The following is a 20,259-nucleotide window of genomic DNA, read 5'->3' as shown; positions in this document are numbered from 1 at the left end:
AGACTCCTCGCGGGTTCATATTTCTTTTGTTTAGGGTGTTGTCGATCATCACAGACCTAGTCTAGTTAGGTAGATGGTCAAGAGTCTGAATTGTTTCAGCAGTATTGTAGACTTAGTTTAGCTAGGTAGTTTACCTACTATGCCTTGTGGTTTTCAATCAATCGAACAACTTAGGTCATCGGGTTTTTCTTCTTTTTAATATTACTATAATAAAACGTTTTGTTTCCGTCCAGTCTCTCACGGTGCTAACAGTCAGTCGAACACGATTTTACTGAGCTAACCTGGGTTCGAGGCTCGGCATCCTCTTAATAAAATCACAGGAGACGTCCTCCCCTCGGTGCTCATTTTTTTTAAACCATTCTGTTTACGGTTTGTTAAAGAAAACATTTCAGCTAATCAATACCAGGTAAGTTAGTGACAAATCTCTTCTACTTTCTTTCTTCTCAAAACAGAATGACATCACGCAGAAATTCCACAAACAATCGTAGGCCCTGTGGCATTTGAGAAACGGGAGGCGGAGTATCACACGTGGGAAATGCCAAAAAGAGGGTTTCGAGATGAAATTTGCATGTTAAATTTTTCTGTTGCTAGTAACCTGTTTTTGACCTGTACTGTGTTAAGAAACGGAACAAACCCAGTAAATTTTGTGCCAGTGCTCTGCCTAGAGCTGTACTGCATATAGTTTTTTTCTAGGATGCCTAGTACCTTCAAGCGGACGACAGTAGTCATAAAACGGATATCTAATTTTACAATTTTTTATTTTCAAAATATAAAAATATAAAAATTCATTCTTACAGTGCAGGTTGGGCCGTTTGGCTAGACCAGCCCGGTATAAGGAAATGCCTAACGGGTCAATCATTCAGATCGTGGGCGCCTTGTATCTGAATGGGAAAGTTGATTATATGTCCTTAAATTACTTAACATTAGATAGTCGAAGTTGATGATTATATGTCTTTTAAGAGCTAATTTATAATAAAATTAATATTGATCATTATTTGATTTTATGTTTCATAAAAAACTAATTTATAATAAATTTTTTATAAGGTAAGAGAATGAAGGATAAACTTTATTATAAATTGATCATATATAACATATTATTAAAGGACATCAATCTCGAACATATTATTAAAGTTCCATCAACTTTTTTTTTACCTATAATCAAATTTCCCGTATCTGAACGGGTGGCCAGTTCCTGTTTCATCCCTTTTACCTCTTTGCTCGCCGCCATTGCTGCTCGCCGTTCGCCGGCTCCTTCGTGCGGTGCGGGTGCGGGCACCGCGCGTGCAGATCATCCGCGGGCGCTGCAGCAGGTGGTTGTGGCAGACCACGTCGAGCATCTCCGCCCACGCGACCCCCTTCGTTTCGTGAAGGCGAAGCAGACAGCGCTGCAGGCTCCTCCCCCAGTTCCGCGACCTCTCTGTCCGCTTCGCCGGTATTCTCCGCCTCCCGTGTCGTGGAGATACGCCCCACGCTCACGCTGGACGCCTCGGAGGTGTGCGCGGGCCATCTCTCGCTTCTCCGCGTCATTCGTTCTCTAGAAATTTGATGGTATCGCTGTCCGCGCTTTACGAATTGGGCGCCGCGGCGAATAGCGAAGGGCCCGTCCAACTCTATGATCGCCTCCTCCTCCTCCTTGCAGGCATGGCTTAAGGTAAATATGCTTTGTCTCGCCTGTTAACTCTAATAAACCCTAAATCCCTTCCGTACCTGAAATGCGGACGTTTCTCGTCAGTGTGGCAGTGATCCTAATCTAGCGAGGGTCATCACTCATCACTTTGGAGTTTCTAAGGGGCCGCTCTAGAAGGATCGGTTCCAAAATGAGGTATATTTTACGATTTCGCCGCTACTTTTTTCTACTATGTTGTGCCTGAAACATGACGAGTGAGTACAAACTAGTGATGTGTGATGATGACATTTACCGAATCGCTTGGGCTGCAGGTTTAGGAATGCTCTCGGTGCTAAGCTCTTCCAGTGGTGTTCGCGTGAGAATCACACGTCTGTGCAGAAGCTGTTGGAGGTGGATGGCATGTCGGAGAGATCAAAGCTCCTTAAAAAAGTACGTGGTTCGCTAGCAATTAATTGCTTTCACTTATTAGTTTTAACCTTCGATTTTGCGTGCATAGTAATGAGTTTGAGTTTGCCTATTCATCTGTTCCCACATCGCAGTCGTACTATACGAGCTGTCTTTTCATCCTGATAGCTTCTGTTGGAAATGCTCGGGGGAGGGTATCTACTACATCTTAGACCAACTAGGAATAGAAAAGTGAGAAGTTCTTTGTTTTCCATGTCTATAGTGTTCTATTATTATCATTATATATTTTTTTAAATCTAAGGGATGATTATACTTAATAAAGTGGTTTTTTGTTGAGCAGTTGTCTGTTTGTTGCCGCTTTTCACTTTAGGCGCTCCCATGTTTCACCCTTTTGAGAGTTGCAAATTTTTTAAAGCACAACCCAAGGGCCGATTCCTTCTACTAACCAGTTGCTTAAAGATTTTCCCAACTCCCATTTCATGGATGAAGCATGGAAACACTACTCAACAAACTGTTATTATTCATCATTACTTTGTGCAAACAGTGAGCTTACTCTAAAATATGTACTATTGCAGGTGTCTGTTTTGATGGGTTATAGTAATACACAAGATTTAGTTGAGCAACAAAGAGTCCGCAGAGAATCTGCTACAGAGTTGATCAGTGTCTTTAAAGAAATTGACTTCCCAGAAATTTCTGCAAAGTTTCCATGCATAAAAATTGGTGATGCATCACCTATTGAACTATATGAGGATTCTACAAGCATGAAGTGCAAAGAAACCGTGCTTTCTGAAAACCTCACAAATTTCATTCGAACTTCTGGTGGAAATTTGGAGGCAGCTTATGAATTTCCTAATGAATGTCATCCATTGAGTCAAACCCTCACAAATGCTGATGATCTTTTAATCAGTGAAGAGAATTCTCCCATGACACAGCATTTTTCTCAGGAACCAGCAGTCGATAGGGAGGCGCAACCCGAGTCATCAGCTGATGCTATAACCCCTGACAGTAGTATTAGTATCCTGAATAAAGGTATCAGGTGTTTGCCTGGAACAACTAGTCGGCAATATCGCCAGCTAGACGATGGTGGTTTCCATACGGTATCAGCAGTCCATCCAATTCATTTCGTATTGCCTTTTTGATTTGGTAAAATCATAAATTCTTCACATGCAATTTTTGTCTCCTTTATAGGTCCGCAAATTATTCCAGCATTTTCCACGGACTTATGCGGATCTGCAAAATCCTCAAGGTCCCATAGAAGATGGGCAGTGCATTATGTTCTTTGGTACTGTTATAACTTCCAGGTAATTGAATATTACACATATGAGGTTTAGAGCCATACAATACATGCAGAAGGTGCAGAAAGATTAGAGAAATGGAATGGGTAATTTAATTCATCAGATCTTTCAGACCTGTAACAGAAACTTAAATGAAGATCTAAAATTGCTATTTCCTACAAAGTCTGTCGAATAGTCAGAAACAAGTTTATAATATGAATTTGATTATGATGGGGGCAAAGGAAGAAGCTTTTATGAAATACACTTGGAATTTTTTGAGATACTTATCTAGTTCCCAAAATTCACAGGACTGTTTTCCCCAGGATTATTATTTTTTCCTCGAACAAGCAGGAGAGCTGCGGGTCATTTCATTAATAGAAGAAGAAGGTAAAACAAGTTACAGCAGGATTATTTGGGTATGGCCTTGCCAAGATAGTTTGAATTTCAGCTAGTCTTGCTGCCAACTCCTGAACTTCATACTCATTGAAGTTGGTCTCATGATTCTTGTTTCACTACTTGCAATTCAAATAGTAATTTCCTCAACAGTATTTAGTCCATTTGATTACTTAAGGCAGCGATTTTGTGCTATAGCACATTTCTTAAAAATACCTATGGCGTTGTTCTTGCTCAGGTAATGCTTTTCAGTCTATCGCGGCACAATGTTTGGAATGGCTAAAAATGATAATTTTTTATGGATTTGTTCTGTTCAGCAAGCAATTTCATGTTTGTGGGTGTGTGTGGATCAAACAGATAAGATAGTAGTTATCCTTTTAAAGAAGAATTAATTCGTAGATCTTGATGGTTACTGAGAAAAATGCAGAAAGCAGTAGAAGAGTCCAATTGATTATCAATCATGCAGCACAAAAGGGAAATTGGCATTTCATTATATTCTGAAATTCCATGTTCCGTGTATTGACATATCTCAAGATAGTTACCTTTTTACGTAATCATATTGGCTGTAAAATCTCTATTGTGGCTGATCACTTTCATGGACAAAACAGTACATCGTTGTTGATATTTTACTTTTTTTTTTTTTTTTTTTTGTAAATTCTGTGTTTGTGTTCTCAGGGGAATCAAGGTTAAGTCCACTTTAGGTTTTCTTGAGGTGGTTGTTAGTTGTTCCATAGTTGAGACTGAGTTAGGCTCTTCAGTTAAGAGTAGTAACTCCGGAGCTGAGCAGAAGACAATTCAAGTTGCAGCTTTTTAGTTTATCTTGCTCTCCTCTTAATAGTACTGCTGTACATGGCCTTAGTGGCCTAAACTGATGGCCCTAGTGGCCCTAACAATCAGAGCACGACCTGACCAGAGCAAGTGACGCTAATAAACTCTATCTCCTGAAGACTAGGACACTCTAACAGACTATTGACTCCTTCAGCCGCCTGCTAACTGACAGACTGAAAAACATTACTAACAAAGTAAAGCAAACTATCTACTGAACAGCAGGGACAGGGATTAAACCAACAATTTGCACCTCAAGAAATTTTTCAGCGGCACACGTTTCTCTTCTCAGTATTTTCTTAACTGTATGTCAGCAAAGCACAAAGAGGGGGATCTTGTCTATGTCAGTGGTAAGGTTGGTGAATTTAAATATTGTTATCTGTTGCATGCTACTTGTTGACCCTTTCTGCTGGTGCTCCTTAATCATGACGCATGCCTGCAGGCTGGTCCTTTTGGTCTCTCTTTTTGATATTTGTTCGGTAATGCTACGATACAAAGTGATATGTTATAAAAACTCATTTACTATTTGTCCAATAGAGTAGCTCTATTGTGCAAATATTGTTTCTTGTAACTACTTCTTTTACCCTTGGGGAAACAAGGAACTGGGTTTAACAGCATATATATATATATGAATAACCTTTGCACTGGTTCCGTCTGTGCAGATCAAGAAGGCGCTTGCTAATGGCCATTATGAGTTGAAGGAGTACACTATTGACAGGCTTGAAGAAGCGGGAACAAAGCACTATTCTTGACAGGAAACCACATCCTATATACCCATCAAAAGCAGCATTGAAACCAAGTTTGCTGGGCCTCTATCTCTAGGTCAGTGCACGCTGCGTGTGCTTTTCTAGTTTCTAAATGAATGTTGGGCCTGAATGGATTTTCCTTTAAGTTGACCATTATTTTGATGTGGTTATGTTCATCATCAAATGTATGTTGAAATTATTTTTGTGTGCAGATTTTGTATCCAGGGGTTCCGGCTTACCTGTTAGCAAATTCAGCATGTTGCAATGTTTAAAAAATTCATCAAAAAATCATGTATCCAACGCATAAAATTAAGTAAACCTACAAAAATTAAATTTCAAATTCATCCTAGATGTCAAGAGACAAAATAAACAAGCAGTCAATATGGCATTGTTCATCATGTACTAACATTATCCCTTTCGTTTTAAGAATCTTGATGTCCAAGATGACTTTTAAATTGAATTTTTATAGGTTTACTTAACTTTACGTGTACTACATACATGATTTTTTATGGAATCTCTGGAACATTGCAACATGTTGGATTCATTGTATTTTTGCTAATGGAGACGCCGGATTCCGTGGTCACCAACCAATTTCCCTTGTTTTTTAGGGGGAAAACATGTTGAAATTGTTGGTTCTGCACCTGCAAATATGACTAGCCAAAATTTTAAATCGGCTGAAATGGAAAAAGGCAAATGCTGTGATGTATTGATGGTTGTGTCCTTGATAAGTTGCTTCTTGATTTAATTGAAAAGGAACAAATTCATTTTACCCGCTCAACTTTTGCTCAAGTATAAAAAAAATACCAAAATGCCCCTCAAATATTCATATGAGCAACTTACATTGTGTCGGCATTTTAAGAGATGACTGCAAATCATTAGAAGTGAACCACATTTACCTTATGTATAATGTGTTTAGTTATAAATTATTATGTTCCATCAAGCTATTGAAGAAATTGCAATTGTGCACAGGGCCTTGAAGATGCTGACCCCGGACGTTGATCCTATGCCTCCCGAGGTTCTCATTGAATTCAGCTTGATCGATCTATTCGATGTAAGCAATACCATGAATTATACTTCACTTTATAATTGTTATTGTTGCACCACCGATAGTTGGAACCTTTTTTTTTTCCTTGAACGATAGTAGGAACCTAGATATCCGACTTTGCTCCTCTTGTTTTCGGATGTCTATCGTTAACCACTCTGTGTGCTGATCTCTTCGACTACTGGATGTCCATACTAGGCATGTTCAGCAACTCTATTTTAACCAATACAAGACATGTCCCTTTTTTGAATATCTAGTTTTGGAGCATTTACTAAAATGCTGTATAAGAATGAACTGCTGGATTCCAAGAAATAACCAATACAGCTGTATTTTATCAGTTTGAACTTCTATTGTACCTCCTGTTCTGTCGTCAGAATTCCTGCAGTCAAATTATTTTAATCTTGACAAACAATTTATTCCATGAATTTATTAATTGGACATATGACAAAGATGAGTAGAATTGTCTTAAAAGTTTTTATTATGTTCTACAAATATACTGCATAAAAGATCGATGGTAAAGGTTATTTTTCGAGGACCGTGTCAATGTCCAAAATGACACTTTTTTTTGGCAGTCAAAAAGAGGACATTTTTATGACTAGTGGGACTATTGTATGTCTTGTCATGTTTCAGCCCTCCTAAATAATGTCTTCAATAACATTTTTGGTTAATTTTAGGCTTACATGGGAATTCACAAACCTAAGAATCAAGATGAAGCTGATTTTGCTCGAAGAAGGCTTATATTTGATGACTTCTTTTACCTCCAGGTATCGTTGTTGCTTTCAGCGCTTTTGCTTCATTGTATATGAAAAGTATATTCAAGGTTTTAATCCAATTGTGGTGGCATCTGTGCAAGATCTCATTGTACTTGTGTAGAAATTTCAGTATCTTATAAATGCTTGTTAGTTAGCAACTTGCTTGATATGTTTGGTTTGGTTATGTTGGTTTGATAAATCACGGATATGAATACCTTTTTCTGGATTGTATGCTTTAGCAAATGTCATGTCCACATTCCTTCAACCTCATTATTGTTGTTAATCATATCGTTGTTCTTTAACTCTGCAAATAAACATGTGCCACTTTCAACAACATTTTTTATAATTTCAGTTGGGAAGACTATTTCAAATGCTTGAAGCAGTTGGTACACGGGTTGAGAAGGAGGAATTGTTATCCAAGTGTAAAAATTATGGGCTAAATATGTTGGTGTAGACAATTGGTCTCCTCTTACAAAGAAATTGCTGAAGGCTCTTATTCTCTTACTCCTAGTCAATTGAATGCTGTTAAAGAGATTATATGGGATCTCAGGAGGCCAGTTCCCATGAACAGACTCTTGCAGGTAAGTATCGCTCGCACCTTTCTTAGGCTGTTAACCAAGCATTTCACTCTTGTTTCTAGACTTGGCATCAGTGTAGATGTTCTACTCAACTCTAATAAATCATGGCCATCATATCAATTGCAATTTGTTGTATATTTCTTGTTCCGGTCATGTTTGTTTTAAAGAATTTGTTTGGAGTAGTTGGATATAAATCGAAGTATTTTCCTCCATGCATTCCCCCTTGTCATTCTGAAAATAGGAAGTATGATATCACTATATTTTCTGTTAAGAGTTCCAAATCTGATATCCCCTTCATTTTATTATTTGTTGTTCTAGGAGTAAAAAAGAACAGTCTTTTATTTGATGTGATTGGAATTCAAGAAGAGACATAGCTACATCTTCCTAAAGACCAAAAATGCCGCTACCTCATTTAGTGCTCTACATTTTACAGAATGCAATTCCTTTGTTCATTGGTCACAATGGGCAGTTGAGAAACAAATGAATTTAAAAAGCTAGCAAAAAAACTTTAGTAGGGGTGGTGTCATGTCGAATTTTTTCTTAATACATGTGCATTAGTCTAAAACATCACTTTAAGAAGATCGGGTGGAGCATTACAGAATGTTTGCATCCTTTTTGATATAACCCTCTGTAGTTTGTCAATTGATGGATCTGTTGGACTTTGGCATACACTATCTGCAAATGTGTTGCTGAAATTCATTGTGGTTTATATGAATATTGCTATAAGCTTACAAATGATTTTTTTGTATCAGGGGGATGTTGGTTGTGGCAAGACCGTCGTTGCTTTCCTGGCATGTATGGAGGTTGTTAGCTCAGGATTTCAGGTATTGATACTACAAATTATTCTTGCTTTGTTTACTTTATGTCAAAGGATTTCATCTAGGAAATCCAGCTCGCTGAGTTATATTAAACTGTTGATGCAAACAGAAGCTACAAGAAAAATGAATATCATTGTCCTCGTGGTGCTTTCTTCATTCCTGAGATACAGTCTAATATATTCACCTTTTAAATTTCTTTCTAGGTTGCTTTCATGGTTCCAACGGAGGTACTTGCTGCCCAGCACTATCAACACCTAACTTCGTTGCTGGATAAGTTTGATGGAGATGAGAAACCAAACATTGCCTTGCTAACTGGTTCAACTTCCACAAGGGAGTCAAGGATAATTCGAAATGTAAGTTGTTCTCCCTAGTACTTACACTCTTTTAAGCCCCCATATGCATATTTTTGTATCTTTGTTTTATTATTATCCCATCACAGGGTCTCAAAACTGGAGAGATAGCGATGGTCATTGGAACACACAGCTTAATAGCTGATAAAACTGAATCTTCAACTTTACGTATATCTGTTATAGATGAACAACAGCGTTTTGGAGTTGTACAAAGAGGCAGGTTTAATAGTAAGGTAAGTTGCTGAGCATTTGCTATTCACATTGAATATTAACTGTGCATTTCCTTTCTGTTTGTTACTTTGTTCTAGTACTGGCACACGAATTGTAAACTTTGCTGGTGGACTTAGGAAGAAACTGTACACCTGATTTGGTGGATACATGGTTCTGTCCTATGCGCCTTGTGGACATGCATTTACTGTTACCATCATTTGTCGAAAGCAAATTCGTCTGCTGATTAGTTACATTGGATGTCCAAACCTCATGGGTTAATTTATGCCTTTCTGTTTTCTTTTCAAAGTTGACAACATTAAGTTTTGTTTATTAAGCCAAATTGTCGCATCTTTTTACAGCTATATACTTCTTCCTCGAAGTTGAGTGATGAAAATACAAGTCCAGATGAGGCTTCTGATTCTGAGATATTTATGGCTCCCCATGTTCTTGCGATGTCAGCTACTCCAATTCTAAGAACATTGGCCCTTGCTTTGTATGGCGATATGTCTTACTCAGGTATGCTGTTGCAGGTACATTGATTTTACCAAGTAATTTGTTCTTGCTAAACATATACGAAATTAGATGTGATTATATGGAGTACACGGGGTACAGGGTCCAAAATAAACACAAAGCCAACTAATTCTAGACTAATACAAATATATTATTTAGCAATTGGTAGCTCATTCTGTCCTTGTCCAGACGTCCAGGACCTGCTACTTAAAAACTTGACAAATTATGTTTAAAAGCACTTAATGCAAAATTTGGTTTATTGCATCTAGTAAATTTCATGTTTCACAGATATTTCAGTCTTTTACAACCGACACCCAATTTTCTTGTAGATTACAGACTTGCCTCCAGGAAGGCAACCTAGAAAGTCTTGCTCTTGAAGGAATGATGCTGGGTTTGAAACTGTCTTCCAGGTGATGACATAACTTTATGTTTTGTTTTTCTGTTGAATTCTACATCATTTATTTGTTCCCCGTCTTAGTTTGTATGTAGATGCAGTGAGTTGGGGTTTTCTTTTGTTTTCCCTTCAATCTTGTGGCTTGCAGATGATGAGGGATGATCTGAAAGATGGGGGCAAGGTCTACCATGTGTATCCTATCATAGATGAGTCCGAGCAGTTGCCACAACTTCGTGCCGCAACAGCCGATTTCGATTACATAAAGCAAAAATTCGAAGGTTATCCCTGTGGGCTGTTGCATGGCCGCATGAGGAGCGATGAGAAGGATGAAGCTCTTAGCAGTTTTAGAAGCGGAGAAACGAGTATTCTCCTCTCTACCCAAGTTATTGAGATTGGGATCGATGTTCCTGATGCTTCTATGATGATTGTCATGAATGCCGAAAGATGATTGTCATGAATCGCTCAGCTGCACCAGCTGCGGGGGCGAGTAGGCCGTGGCGAAAGGAAATCCAGATGTATATTCCTGTCGTCCACTTCTAGCACGCTCCCAAGGTTGAAGGTGCTTGAGGAGTCATCCGGCGGATTTTACCTAGCCAACGCTGATCTGCTGCTGCGTGGCCCTGGCAATCTACTTGGCAAAAAGCAGTATGGCCATCTTCCAGAATTTCCAATAGCTAGACTGGAGATTGATGGCGGTATTCTACAAGAGGTCCATCTTGCTGCACTGGTAAGTTCTTTTCCAATACTTGCTTCCATTCCTGTTTATCTGACCAACCCTATAACTTATTCTTTTGCTACAATGCAGAAAGTGTTGTGTACAAGCAACGACCTAGCTCTGTATCCAGGGCTGAAGGTGGAACTCAGCATGAGGCAGCCACTGTGCATTCTCGGAGATTGACTAAAACGGGAAAAATACTAGTGAAATCTGTGTGTTGTAAGGAAGTCTAGTTTTCATGTAGTAGATATACTTGGTCACTTTGGGGCAAAGCTGGCATGCCATTTGGTGAGCAAAACTTTTGGCTAATGCTGCGCAACATTTGGAGCTGGAGCTAGTAGGCTATTGCAACTGACGAAACAATATGTTTTGGGTAAGATTGAGATTCCAGTATGCTTTCAGATTCCTTCCAGTCGAAAACGAGCAAGTTCCTACTTCAGATTCCAGTATGCTTTCACACATCTCTCTGCGTTTTTTACACTACCTGATTAGTGAACTGAAGTAGAAAAGGTAAATATTTCCGAATTTTGGATAAAAACGTTTCTTTTGATCAAGTATCAAAGAAAAAAAAACACTGCATACTGCACATCTTCTCGCCATGCCTTTGCTCCCTCCAAGTAGCAAGGAGCCAAGGACCAAGGTTTGTCTAAAAAATAAATTTTAGTAAGAGAACTGTTTTGTCGGGGAAAAAACCTTCTCCAAGGTTGACCGTTGAGGCGTTGACGATGGTACGTATTGGTACTTGGCGCCGTCTCACGGTGAGGTGATGTGTTCCACTCGCACGTTACAGCACAAGGCATGGTCGACCTGTCAGCGGGTTTGAAGCCATGAAGGACCCTACTGGCCTACTGCGTAAGCTCGTCTTCCGCAGGCGAGTAGTCCCTTCTACTGAGCCCGCGCGCGTCCAACGCACCGCCATGTGGATAATTTTCCACGTGGCCTGTTTTTATTGGACTGGTGACTCAACTCATGCTGTCCCTGGTCCGTTGTTTTCCAAGGTTTTTACAGGTACCCTTGATAATTTACTTATTTCTGAAAGAGACCTTAGGCCCCCTTGGTAAAGATCCAGATTCATAAACTTTCAAACCCATATTCTCTTTAAAAACGTTTCTCTATTAAAACAGAACTATTTATTAAAAACTTTTGACAACCATCTATTTAAGATCCAAATTTTCCCCGAAAACCACAACTATAAACTAGAATAGTGAGAAACACCTTTTTAAATGATTCTTTCTCATAGTGTTAAAATGAGAAACATTTTAAGTATTTCAGGGTGAAATATTTCTTATTTTTTAGCGTTTGATAGATTTTAGTAGGGATTCAGGAGAATCCGACGAGATTCAGAAACCTTGTCCATCCGATCGGGGCCTTAGTTTGTGCAGCTCTCGCTGCTCCCCTTAAAAGTAGCAAGGCTCCAACGCATAATATAAAAAATGTACAGGACCTAAAATTTGCAGAAGCCAAAGGAAAAAATTAAATTGCAAATTTAGCCTGTCCTCTCCCCCTCCCTCCCGTCGAGGCTCGAGATCGTTCTCCCCTCTGCTCCTTCCCTTCCCCCGCGTGCTCCTCCAGCCACTCCGCACTCCAGATCTCCAAACCCTAACCCCTCCCACATGCCATTGCACTGAGCAGTAGCCAGTAGCCACACGCCATGGCGCAACCTCGCACCTGGGGGATCCTCCTCGCCGTCTTCGTCGCGGCGGCCGTCGCCGTCCTGCCGGCGAGCGCGGCGGTGGCGAGCATCGACCTGGGCTCGGAGTGGCTCAAGGTCGCGGCCGTGCACCTCGCCCCGGGCCGCGCGCCGATCGCCGTCGCCATCAACGAGATGTCCAAGCGCAAGTCCCCGGCCCTCGCCGCTCTCGCCGACGGCAACCGCCTCGCGGGCGAGGAGGCGGCCGGAATCTCCGCGCGCCACCCGTCCAAGGTGTTTTCCCGCGCGCGGGACCTCCTCAGCAAGCCCTTCCCATACGTGCAGTCCGTCGCGGAGTCGCTCTTCCTCCCCTACGACCTCGTCCCCGATGCGCGCGGCGCCGCCGCGGTCCGCGCCGATGACGGGAAGGTCTACTCCTTCGAGGAGATCGTCGCGATGGTCCTCCACTACGCTGCCGGCCTCGCCGATGCGCACGTCGGGGCGCCCGTGCGGGACGCGGTGGTCGCGGTGCCGCCCTACTTCGGGCAGGCCGAGCGCCAGGCGCTGACGCAAGCAGCGCAGCTTGCCGGAATCAATGTGCTCGCGCTCATCAACGAGCACGCTGGGGCCGCGCTTCAGTACGGGATCGACAAGGACTTCTCCAACGGGTCGCGGCATGTTATCTTTTACGACATGGGCGCCGGTAGCACCTACGCGGCGCTCGTGTACTACTCGGCGTACAACGCCAAGGAGTTCGGGAAGACAGTGTCCGTTAACCAGTTCCAGGTAAAAACTCTCTCCTGGCATTTCTGGGAGCTGTTCAATTGCGCTTCTCTCAGCTGTCTGCTGGCAGTTTCTTTGAGGAAAGTCTGTCAATTGTGATTTCTCATGGTTAGTATGATAGATCTGCTGAAAATATATTTTCGTCTGTGCTGATATTGTGAGGTGATGACTTCACAATCAATTGCTAACGCTAATTGTCTGCAGGTTAAGGATGTTAGATGGAACTCCAAACTTGGAGGCGTCGAAATGGAAATGCGTCTAGTCAACTATTTTGCTGATCAATTCAATAAGCAACTCGGTAACGGAGTTGACATCCGTCAGTCTCCCAAGGCAATGGCTAAGTTGAAGAAGCAAGTTAAGCGCACCAAAGAAATTCTGAGTGCAAACACTGCTGCTCCAATTTCAGTTGAATCTCTGTATAACGATGTCGATTTCAGGTGCATGTCTACTCTATCTTATACACTTAGATGCATAACCGTCAGTATGGATGCAATATGTAAAACTCAAGTTAACTGAAAATGTACCTAACATTGTGAAAATTTACTGTCTTACCTAGCGTGTTGGGTTAAATTAATTCTGAAAAGAATTTTAAATAATAAGTTTCTGCACGTTATGGCCTGGAAGCAAACCTTCCATGTCTAGAGTAGCATGGATAAAAAAAACTTGACCGTGGGGAGAAGACACCCCCCGGTTTTGTCTTAAGAGAGGGGAGTACCGAACCCTTTAGGGAGGTACTCACACGACCTACGAGCACCCGGGTTCGAGCCCGGGTGGGTGGCTTCTCAATTGGAGGCTCTACCAACCTAATCTCTTATTTGCCAAATATCTTGACATGTGTTGGATTGAATTTGATTCTTTTTTCCTATTGTCTATTGAAGTACGTCGATGCAATCTCATCTAAAGAAAAACTATTTGAGTTGCAAGCAAAGGCTCTTTATCGGTTTTGCATCACTCAGGGTAGTTCCTATTCCATTGAAAGTATTTCATCTGCTGTTTTTGATTTTTTGTATTGGTGGACTTGGAGATTGTGAAGCCCACTTAATTGATCATTTCCAATATTTGCAAGAGTAGTCCTTAGTTCCAACTGCTTATCATATATTGTTCTGTAATGGTTGAGTTTTTTCCCAGCTCATGCTTTCAGCTTTTCTCAGTTTACAACTTAGTATATATCAGAGAGCAACTTTCATGGTTCTACCTACTGAGCTAATGCACATTTTTCGTTGCAGGAGCACCATAACACGTGATAAATTTGAAGAGCTTTGTGAAGATTTATGGGAGCAAGCTCTAACTCCAGTTAAAGAAGTGCTCACACATTCTGGCATGAAGATTGATGATATTTATGCTGTAGAACTAATAGGAGGAGCTACCAGGGTTCCAAAATTGCAGGTTATTAAAATTAGCTATCATTTTAGACTTCTTGTTAAGCTCCATTTATGATGGCGCTGGCTTTTCAAAAGCACCTTTTTTTTTTCTATATCTGGATATCGCAATTAGTTATAAGCATCTTCTTAGGGTCAGTAACAGCAAAATCTTACCGAAATCAGTAAATATTCCCTGAGCAAACTAGATTTCACAGTGCAGCACAGCACAACAGCGCAACCATATACTTTCCCTTGATGCGAGTGGCTGTAATGATATTCAGCATAATTGCCTTGTTGAGTCTATTGAGCATTTTCCCCGAACCCCTTCTCGCTCACAGAAATTAATCTAGTACTATAACCTGAATACATGAATGCATGTGACATGCATCATTGCCTACTTCTTTATATTTTACCTTTTTTTACTAAGAATGTTTCATCATAGATTCATTTAACTGTTTTGCACGTCTCCTAGTTGTTGTGACCTCAGAGGGTTTATAAAACGTTATTTGTCACACATTGAACTTCATTTATATCCTCCACAATAGAGTTTCATGCCTTGCCTGTTTCCAAAAATTATATTTTGTGCAATATATGTATATCTTCCATCATCTCTATATCGAATATTTGAATGTGCTGCTGTATGACTTTTTACATTTTGGCTCACTGACCACAATATTATTCTCCTGCTACAGGCTAAGCTGCAGGAATTTCTGGGCCGGCGCGAGCTGGATAAGCATCTTGATGCTGATGAAGCAATCGTTCTGGGCGCCTCACTGCATGCTGCTAACCTGAGTGATGGAATTAAGTTAAACCGTAAGTTGGGAATGATTGATGGTTCTACTTATGCTTTCTTGCTTGAAATAGATGGCCCGGATTATGTCAAGGATGAAAGCATTGATCAGATTCTGGTGCCAAGGATGAAAAAAATGCCAATAAAGGTTAGCAAATTCGTTATTCTTATGTCTTCAAATTGTAGACGAACTTTTAGTCCTGTATCTGAAAAGAGATATCTAGAGTAGCTTGATGTGTGTTTGTTTTCTACAGATGTTCAGGTCCATCAGACATACCAAAGACTTTGATGTCTCTCTCAACTATGACAAAGCTTACGAACTGCCTCCAGGTGTTCCATCACATAAGTTTGCAGAGTATTCCGCATCAGGCCTGACAGATGCCAGTGAAAAGTAAGCGGGCATAATGCTTTGTTTATTTCCAGTCCTACTCATAAAGAATTAAACAACCTGGTTGTAATTTATCCTTACCACGACTGTCTTGAGAGCACACAGGAGGTAAGTCGATTGCTGATCTTGCACCCCATCTGTTCGCCCTTGTTCCGAAGCAACGGGCCAACAAATGTATTGTCCGGGATGCCTTGGATGAACACTGCTGGGCTTAAGACATTCGGGGGGGGGGGGGGTGCTTTATCAGTGGCTGCTCCATCGGAATATCTTGATTTGTGGGTCCTGCTATCCGACGTCGTGCTTCAACCTGCTATCTTTTGAAACTTTCAGCTTTTAGCAATTACTCGGCACGATCAACATATGAGGCCTTGTTCGTAGGTGCTATTTCTTTCGAGCCTTGGGAGTTGGTTTGGAGATCTTGGGCGCCAAGGAAGTGTCAGTTTTTCCTTTGGCTTGCAGTGCATAATAGATGTTGGATGGCGGATAGACTTGCTCAGAGAAATATGCCCCATCCGGAGCGGTGCCCGCTGTGTGATCAAGAGGAGGAAACTATTCAGCATATTCTTACCTCATGTGTGCTCTCAAGACAGTTGTGGTATTATTTGTTTCGACAATTTGGTATCCCGGACTTATCCCCAACACAGGAGGACATAGTGTTTAGTACTTGGTGGATCAAGATTACTGATTTGGTTGCCCAGCCATTAAAGAAGGGTCTGAACTCCCTAATCATACTTGGGGCTTGGTTGCTTTGGAAGCATCGAAATGATTGTGTTTTTAACGGTGCTTTGCCATACATCGGGTTAACCATTTAGCCAGTGAGGAAGCGATTCTTTGGGGTTTGGCTGGTGCTAGGGATTTAGCACAGCTAGACAGAGGGTCAGTTTAGCGGTCTGTTTTTGTAGTTGGTCGTTTCTTCTTTTTAAGGGCACGTGTGTGCTTAGAGTGATGGTTGGGTGTGTGTGTGTGTGTGTGTTTGGGTTTGTGTGTGTTATTTTTAAACTCTTTTTTCCTCCTTAATGCAATGATGCGTAGCTCTCCTGCGTATTCGAGAAAAAATAATTTATCCTTATATGCGGACTGGTATACACTATGGTAATTGTATAACTGATGTTAGAATACAGTATTGCCATGCTGATATAATCATTCAAACTAAATAAATGCTCAATCTTATCACACATTAATTGATATTGGCTATGATAATGTCAATGCTATCATGTTACTGTACCCACTATATGTTTAATTTCATTGCATAAACTTAACCAGATGCCTTTTTCGACCAGGTATTCAAGCCGTAATTTATCTGCACCCATCAAAGCAAATCTACATTTTTCTTTGAGTAGAAGCGGAATTATTTCTCTTGATAGAGCAGAAGCAGTGATTGAGACAACTGAATGGGTTGAAGTTCCAAAGAAGATTTTGACACTAGAGAGTAACATCACCAATCAAAATTCGTCTTCTGAAGCAGGAGCAGCTAATAGTACAACAGGTAGTAAGGAGAATTTGAGTTCTGTCAGTGATACTAATTCCAGCACTCCCATTGATGAGAGCAATACTCAAGAAACTATTACAGAGAAGGTGCTCAAGAAAAGAACATTTAGGGTTCCATTGAAGGTAAGCTATAGCTGCTCTGTAATTTGATGCTAATATTGGCACAATATAGTTTAATTTGTATGTCAATTATATATAGGTTCTGGAAAAAACGACTGGTGCTGGAACGATTCTTTCAAAGGAGTTGTATTCTGAGGCAAAAAGTAGGTTAGAGGTACTAGATAAGAAGGATGCTGAACGGAGGAAAACTGCTGAACTAAAAAATAACCTAGAGTCATACATATACTCTATGAAGGAGAAGGTACCTTTTCTTTTATGCCTTCATTGTTTACACTTTGCTGAAAACTTGTAAAGAATGTGCGGTTTTTAGCCTGTTTTTGAGCATTTATGTACCTCATGCGTTTTGGAAATGGTATCCCAGAGAGTTGAGTGATCCCTCTATTTCTTCTTAGACATGTATATGAAAATTGTGAGTGTGAATTTTTCACTGAACCTCAAAGCTTCACTGATAATCTCCATATCTACATAAACTAAGCAAATGCAACAGAGTTTGATAATGAGTCATATTATTTATATATTGACTGCCTGTCTTCTGTTCATTTGATACATAACAGCTGGAAGAAAGCACAGATATTTTGACCGTCTCAACCGAACAGGAGAGGGAGTCCTTTAAGGAGAAACTAAGTGAGGTCGGTTTAATAAATGATCTTGCTCTTAGTCTCAGTTGTCGAGTATATGTCCTATGCTGAAGTTGTTGTATGACAAGTGCAGGTGCAGGATTGGTTGTATATGGATGGCGAAGATGCTCAAGCAAATGAATTCAAAGAACGCCTTGATCAACTTAAGGCCATTGGTGACCCAATTTTTTTCAGGTAATTAGTTGTTTATCCCCTCAAGTTCATATAGGTCAATGACTGATATTGTTTTGTTTCGTCATTAACCAGGTTGAGTGAATTAAAAGCCCGACCGTTGGCCTGTGAAAATGCTCAATTGTATCTTACTGAACTGCAAAAGGTATCGAAACAGAACCAAATAATGATTTTTAACTACAATAGTTTTTGTTTTTTTTGCATGATGCACCTGAAGAGTTCCTTTTCATATAAGAAACGAGAAAGTCATTCATTTTAGACTTAGAAAGATGTGCTTGTTTTTGAAAAGAAAAAAGTTCTACTATTCATTATATGCATGAGTGTACTCTGTGAGTTTGTGCAAGTTGAACCCAAGACATGTACTAATGCTTTTTGTCGGCGAAGCATAGTTTAAAACAGAAACCTTGAGAAGCATGGTGCAACAAACAGAAGAACTTAGGCATAGTTGACACAACTTGACACTGCAATAACTAATAAATTTCCTCTTCTTGAATGTTCCCTCCCTGTCTTTTTTCTTTATGCTGCAGTCTTGCTGGATTCTCAAACTGCTATTGTTATAAAGTAATGAAGTATTTTGAAGATGCAGATGACTCTTACATGCTTGGCTTATATTGCAAAATCGAATGATTATAATTTCTCGGATACATTGTAGCAGGAAAAAAGGGCTAAAGTTTAGTACAAATTGAATTATATAGCAAAGAACTAAACCTTTGTTTTACATCCGTTTTATCCGTGTTGTAGAACTTCCCAGTTTAACAATTTTACATTGTGCTCAAGTGCATGGTTGATGTGTTACTCTGTTCTCAGTTCAGTGTATCCTTTGGTCTTCTTGCAGATTGTCAAGAACTGGGAGACAAACAAACCATGGATTCCCAAAAAAAGAGTAGATGAGGTAAACCTGTGAGCTTAATGAAGTTTGACACATTTTGTTGGTAATGTTTAATGCTCGTTTTGTTGTTGTTGTGAAATGCTATATGGGTCTAGGTTGTAAGTGAAGCAGAGAAAGTAAAAGGCTGGTTGGAGGAGAAGGAAACCCTGCAGAAAAGGTATGCCTGTTCGAGCCAACTTTCTTTCTCGAGTTCTTATTGTCTTGAAAATTGTAAGTGGCTAACTCGCTTTGAGCATATTGCAGTACCCCTGCCCACAGCCCACCTGCTTTCACATCTGAAGAAGTCCACCAAAAAGTTCTGGACCTACAAGATAAGGTTAGTGAATTCGTACAGACAACCTATAACAATATGCACAACTGTCAGCAACTACTTAAGGTAGTCATTATAATGGATGCTCGTCGTTGTGCAGGTGTCGAGTGTCAATAGGATTCCGAAACCAAAACCCAAGATCGAAAAGAAACCTCCAACGGAAGAAGAGCCTGCTAACAAAGAGAAAACCGCCTCTTCAGAATCTGCATCCAACGAGACTGAATCCGCGCTGGGAAGGTCATCGGAATCAAATGCCCCTGAAGAGGATCAGTCTGCATCATCCAAGACTAACGATTCAGAACCTGAATCTCATGACGAGTTGTGAGCACCAGAATCAACTTTGGAACCCCGTAGAACAGGTTTGAAATATAGATATACTCCAAGAAGGCAGTTTGAGGAGGATCACTTTTGGTTGCTCAAATTTTTCAATTTTTGTTTGACGACCAAAAGATATGGCTGTGTAGGAATTCAGGGAACACTAGATGCTATAGCAGCTCTATGGCGTGACGTAAGTTAGCGTCTCAAAGGCGTAGTTCGGGATTTCAGAGTTGCACTGTTGTACTGAACTCATTTATTTTTTATATGAGGAATGCCATAGGTATTTTACGTCTATCCTTGCTATGAGCAAACATAATACTACTACATACTCAGATGGATATCCCTCCAGTCTGGAGCGCTAGAATAGACTTGCAAATTGCTAGATCTTTCGCCCCAGGGACGGCCCTGAAAGAACTTGAGCAGGTTGAATGCCGTCGTTGGAGAAATGGAGCTTCACGGGTGTAGAGAAGAAATACGGTGCGCGGAGGTTTCAGAACTAGAACGGTCGGCAACGGGGGATGCTCAGCGCGGTTCGATTCCTCGCGGTTGGCGATAGGCAAGCGGGCTTTTTGACCGCGGCGCGATGAACGTGCCAAGCTGACCGCGGGCGTTGCCACGCGCCGCGCGCCATCCGTCGGGCGGCCGGGCCGGCCAGTGTGGTGGAAGTGGAAGCGAACGCTGTTGGGAAGTTGCGTCCATTGCGTGCAACAGGGTTGGCCACTCAGCCGGCGTCC

At 40.9% G+C, this 20,259-nt stretch overlaps 1 protein-coding gene and 1 pseudogene across 1 annotated transcript; both read left to right on the top strand.

Moving 5' to 3' along the window:
- Positions 1-1,115: 1,115 nt before the first annotated feature.
- LOC133921398 (ATP-dependent DNA helicase homolog RECG, chloroplastic-like) lies at positions 1,116-11,038 on the top strand (annotated as a pseudogene).
- Positions 11,039-12,101: 1,063 nt separating this feature from the next.
- On the top strand, positions 12,102-19,819 carry LOC133921395 (heat shock 70 kDa protein 17-like). The gene is made up of 14 exons (XM_062366237.1): positions 12,102-13,055; positions 13,257-13,489; positions 14,279-14,438; positions 15,106-15,351; positions 15,458-15,594; positions 16,872-17,202; positions 17,279-17,440; positions 17,754-17,828; positions 17,911-18,011; positions 18,084-18,153; positions 18,844-18,900; positions 18,993-19,054; positions 19,141-19,213; positions 19,308-19,819. The coding sequence occupies exons 1-14, from the start codon at positions 12,291-12,293 to the stop codon at positions 19,530-19,532; spliced, it is 2,697 nt and encodes an 898-aa protein (XP_062222221.1). The 5' UTR covers positions 12,102-12,290; the 3' UTR covers positions 19,533-19,819.
- The last annotated feature ends 440 nt before the right edge of the window (positions 19,820-20,259 follow it).

This window comes from Phragmites australis, chromosome 6 (assembly GCF_958298935.1).
Source record: "Phragmites australis chromosome 6, lpPhrAust1.1, whole genome shotgun sequence".
In the NCBI taxonomy this organism is placed as follows: domain Eukaryota; kingdom Viridiplantae; phylum Streptophyta; class Magnoliopsida; order Poales; family Poaceae; genus Phragmites; species Phragmites australis.
This window is presented reverse-complemented; position numbering and strand designations above follow the sequence as displayed.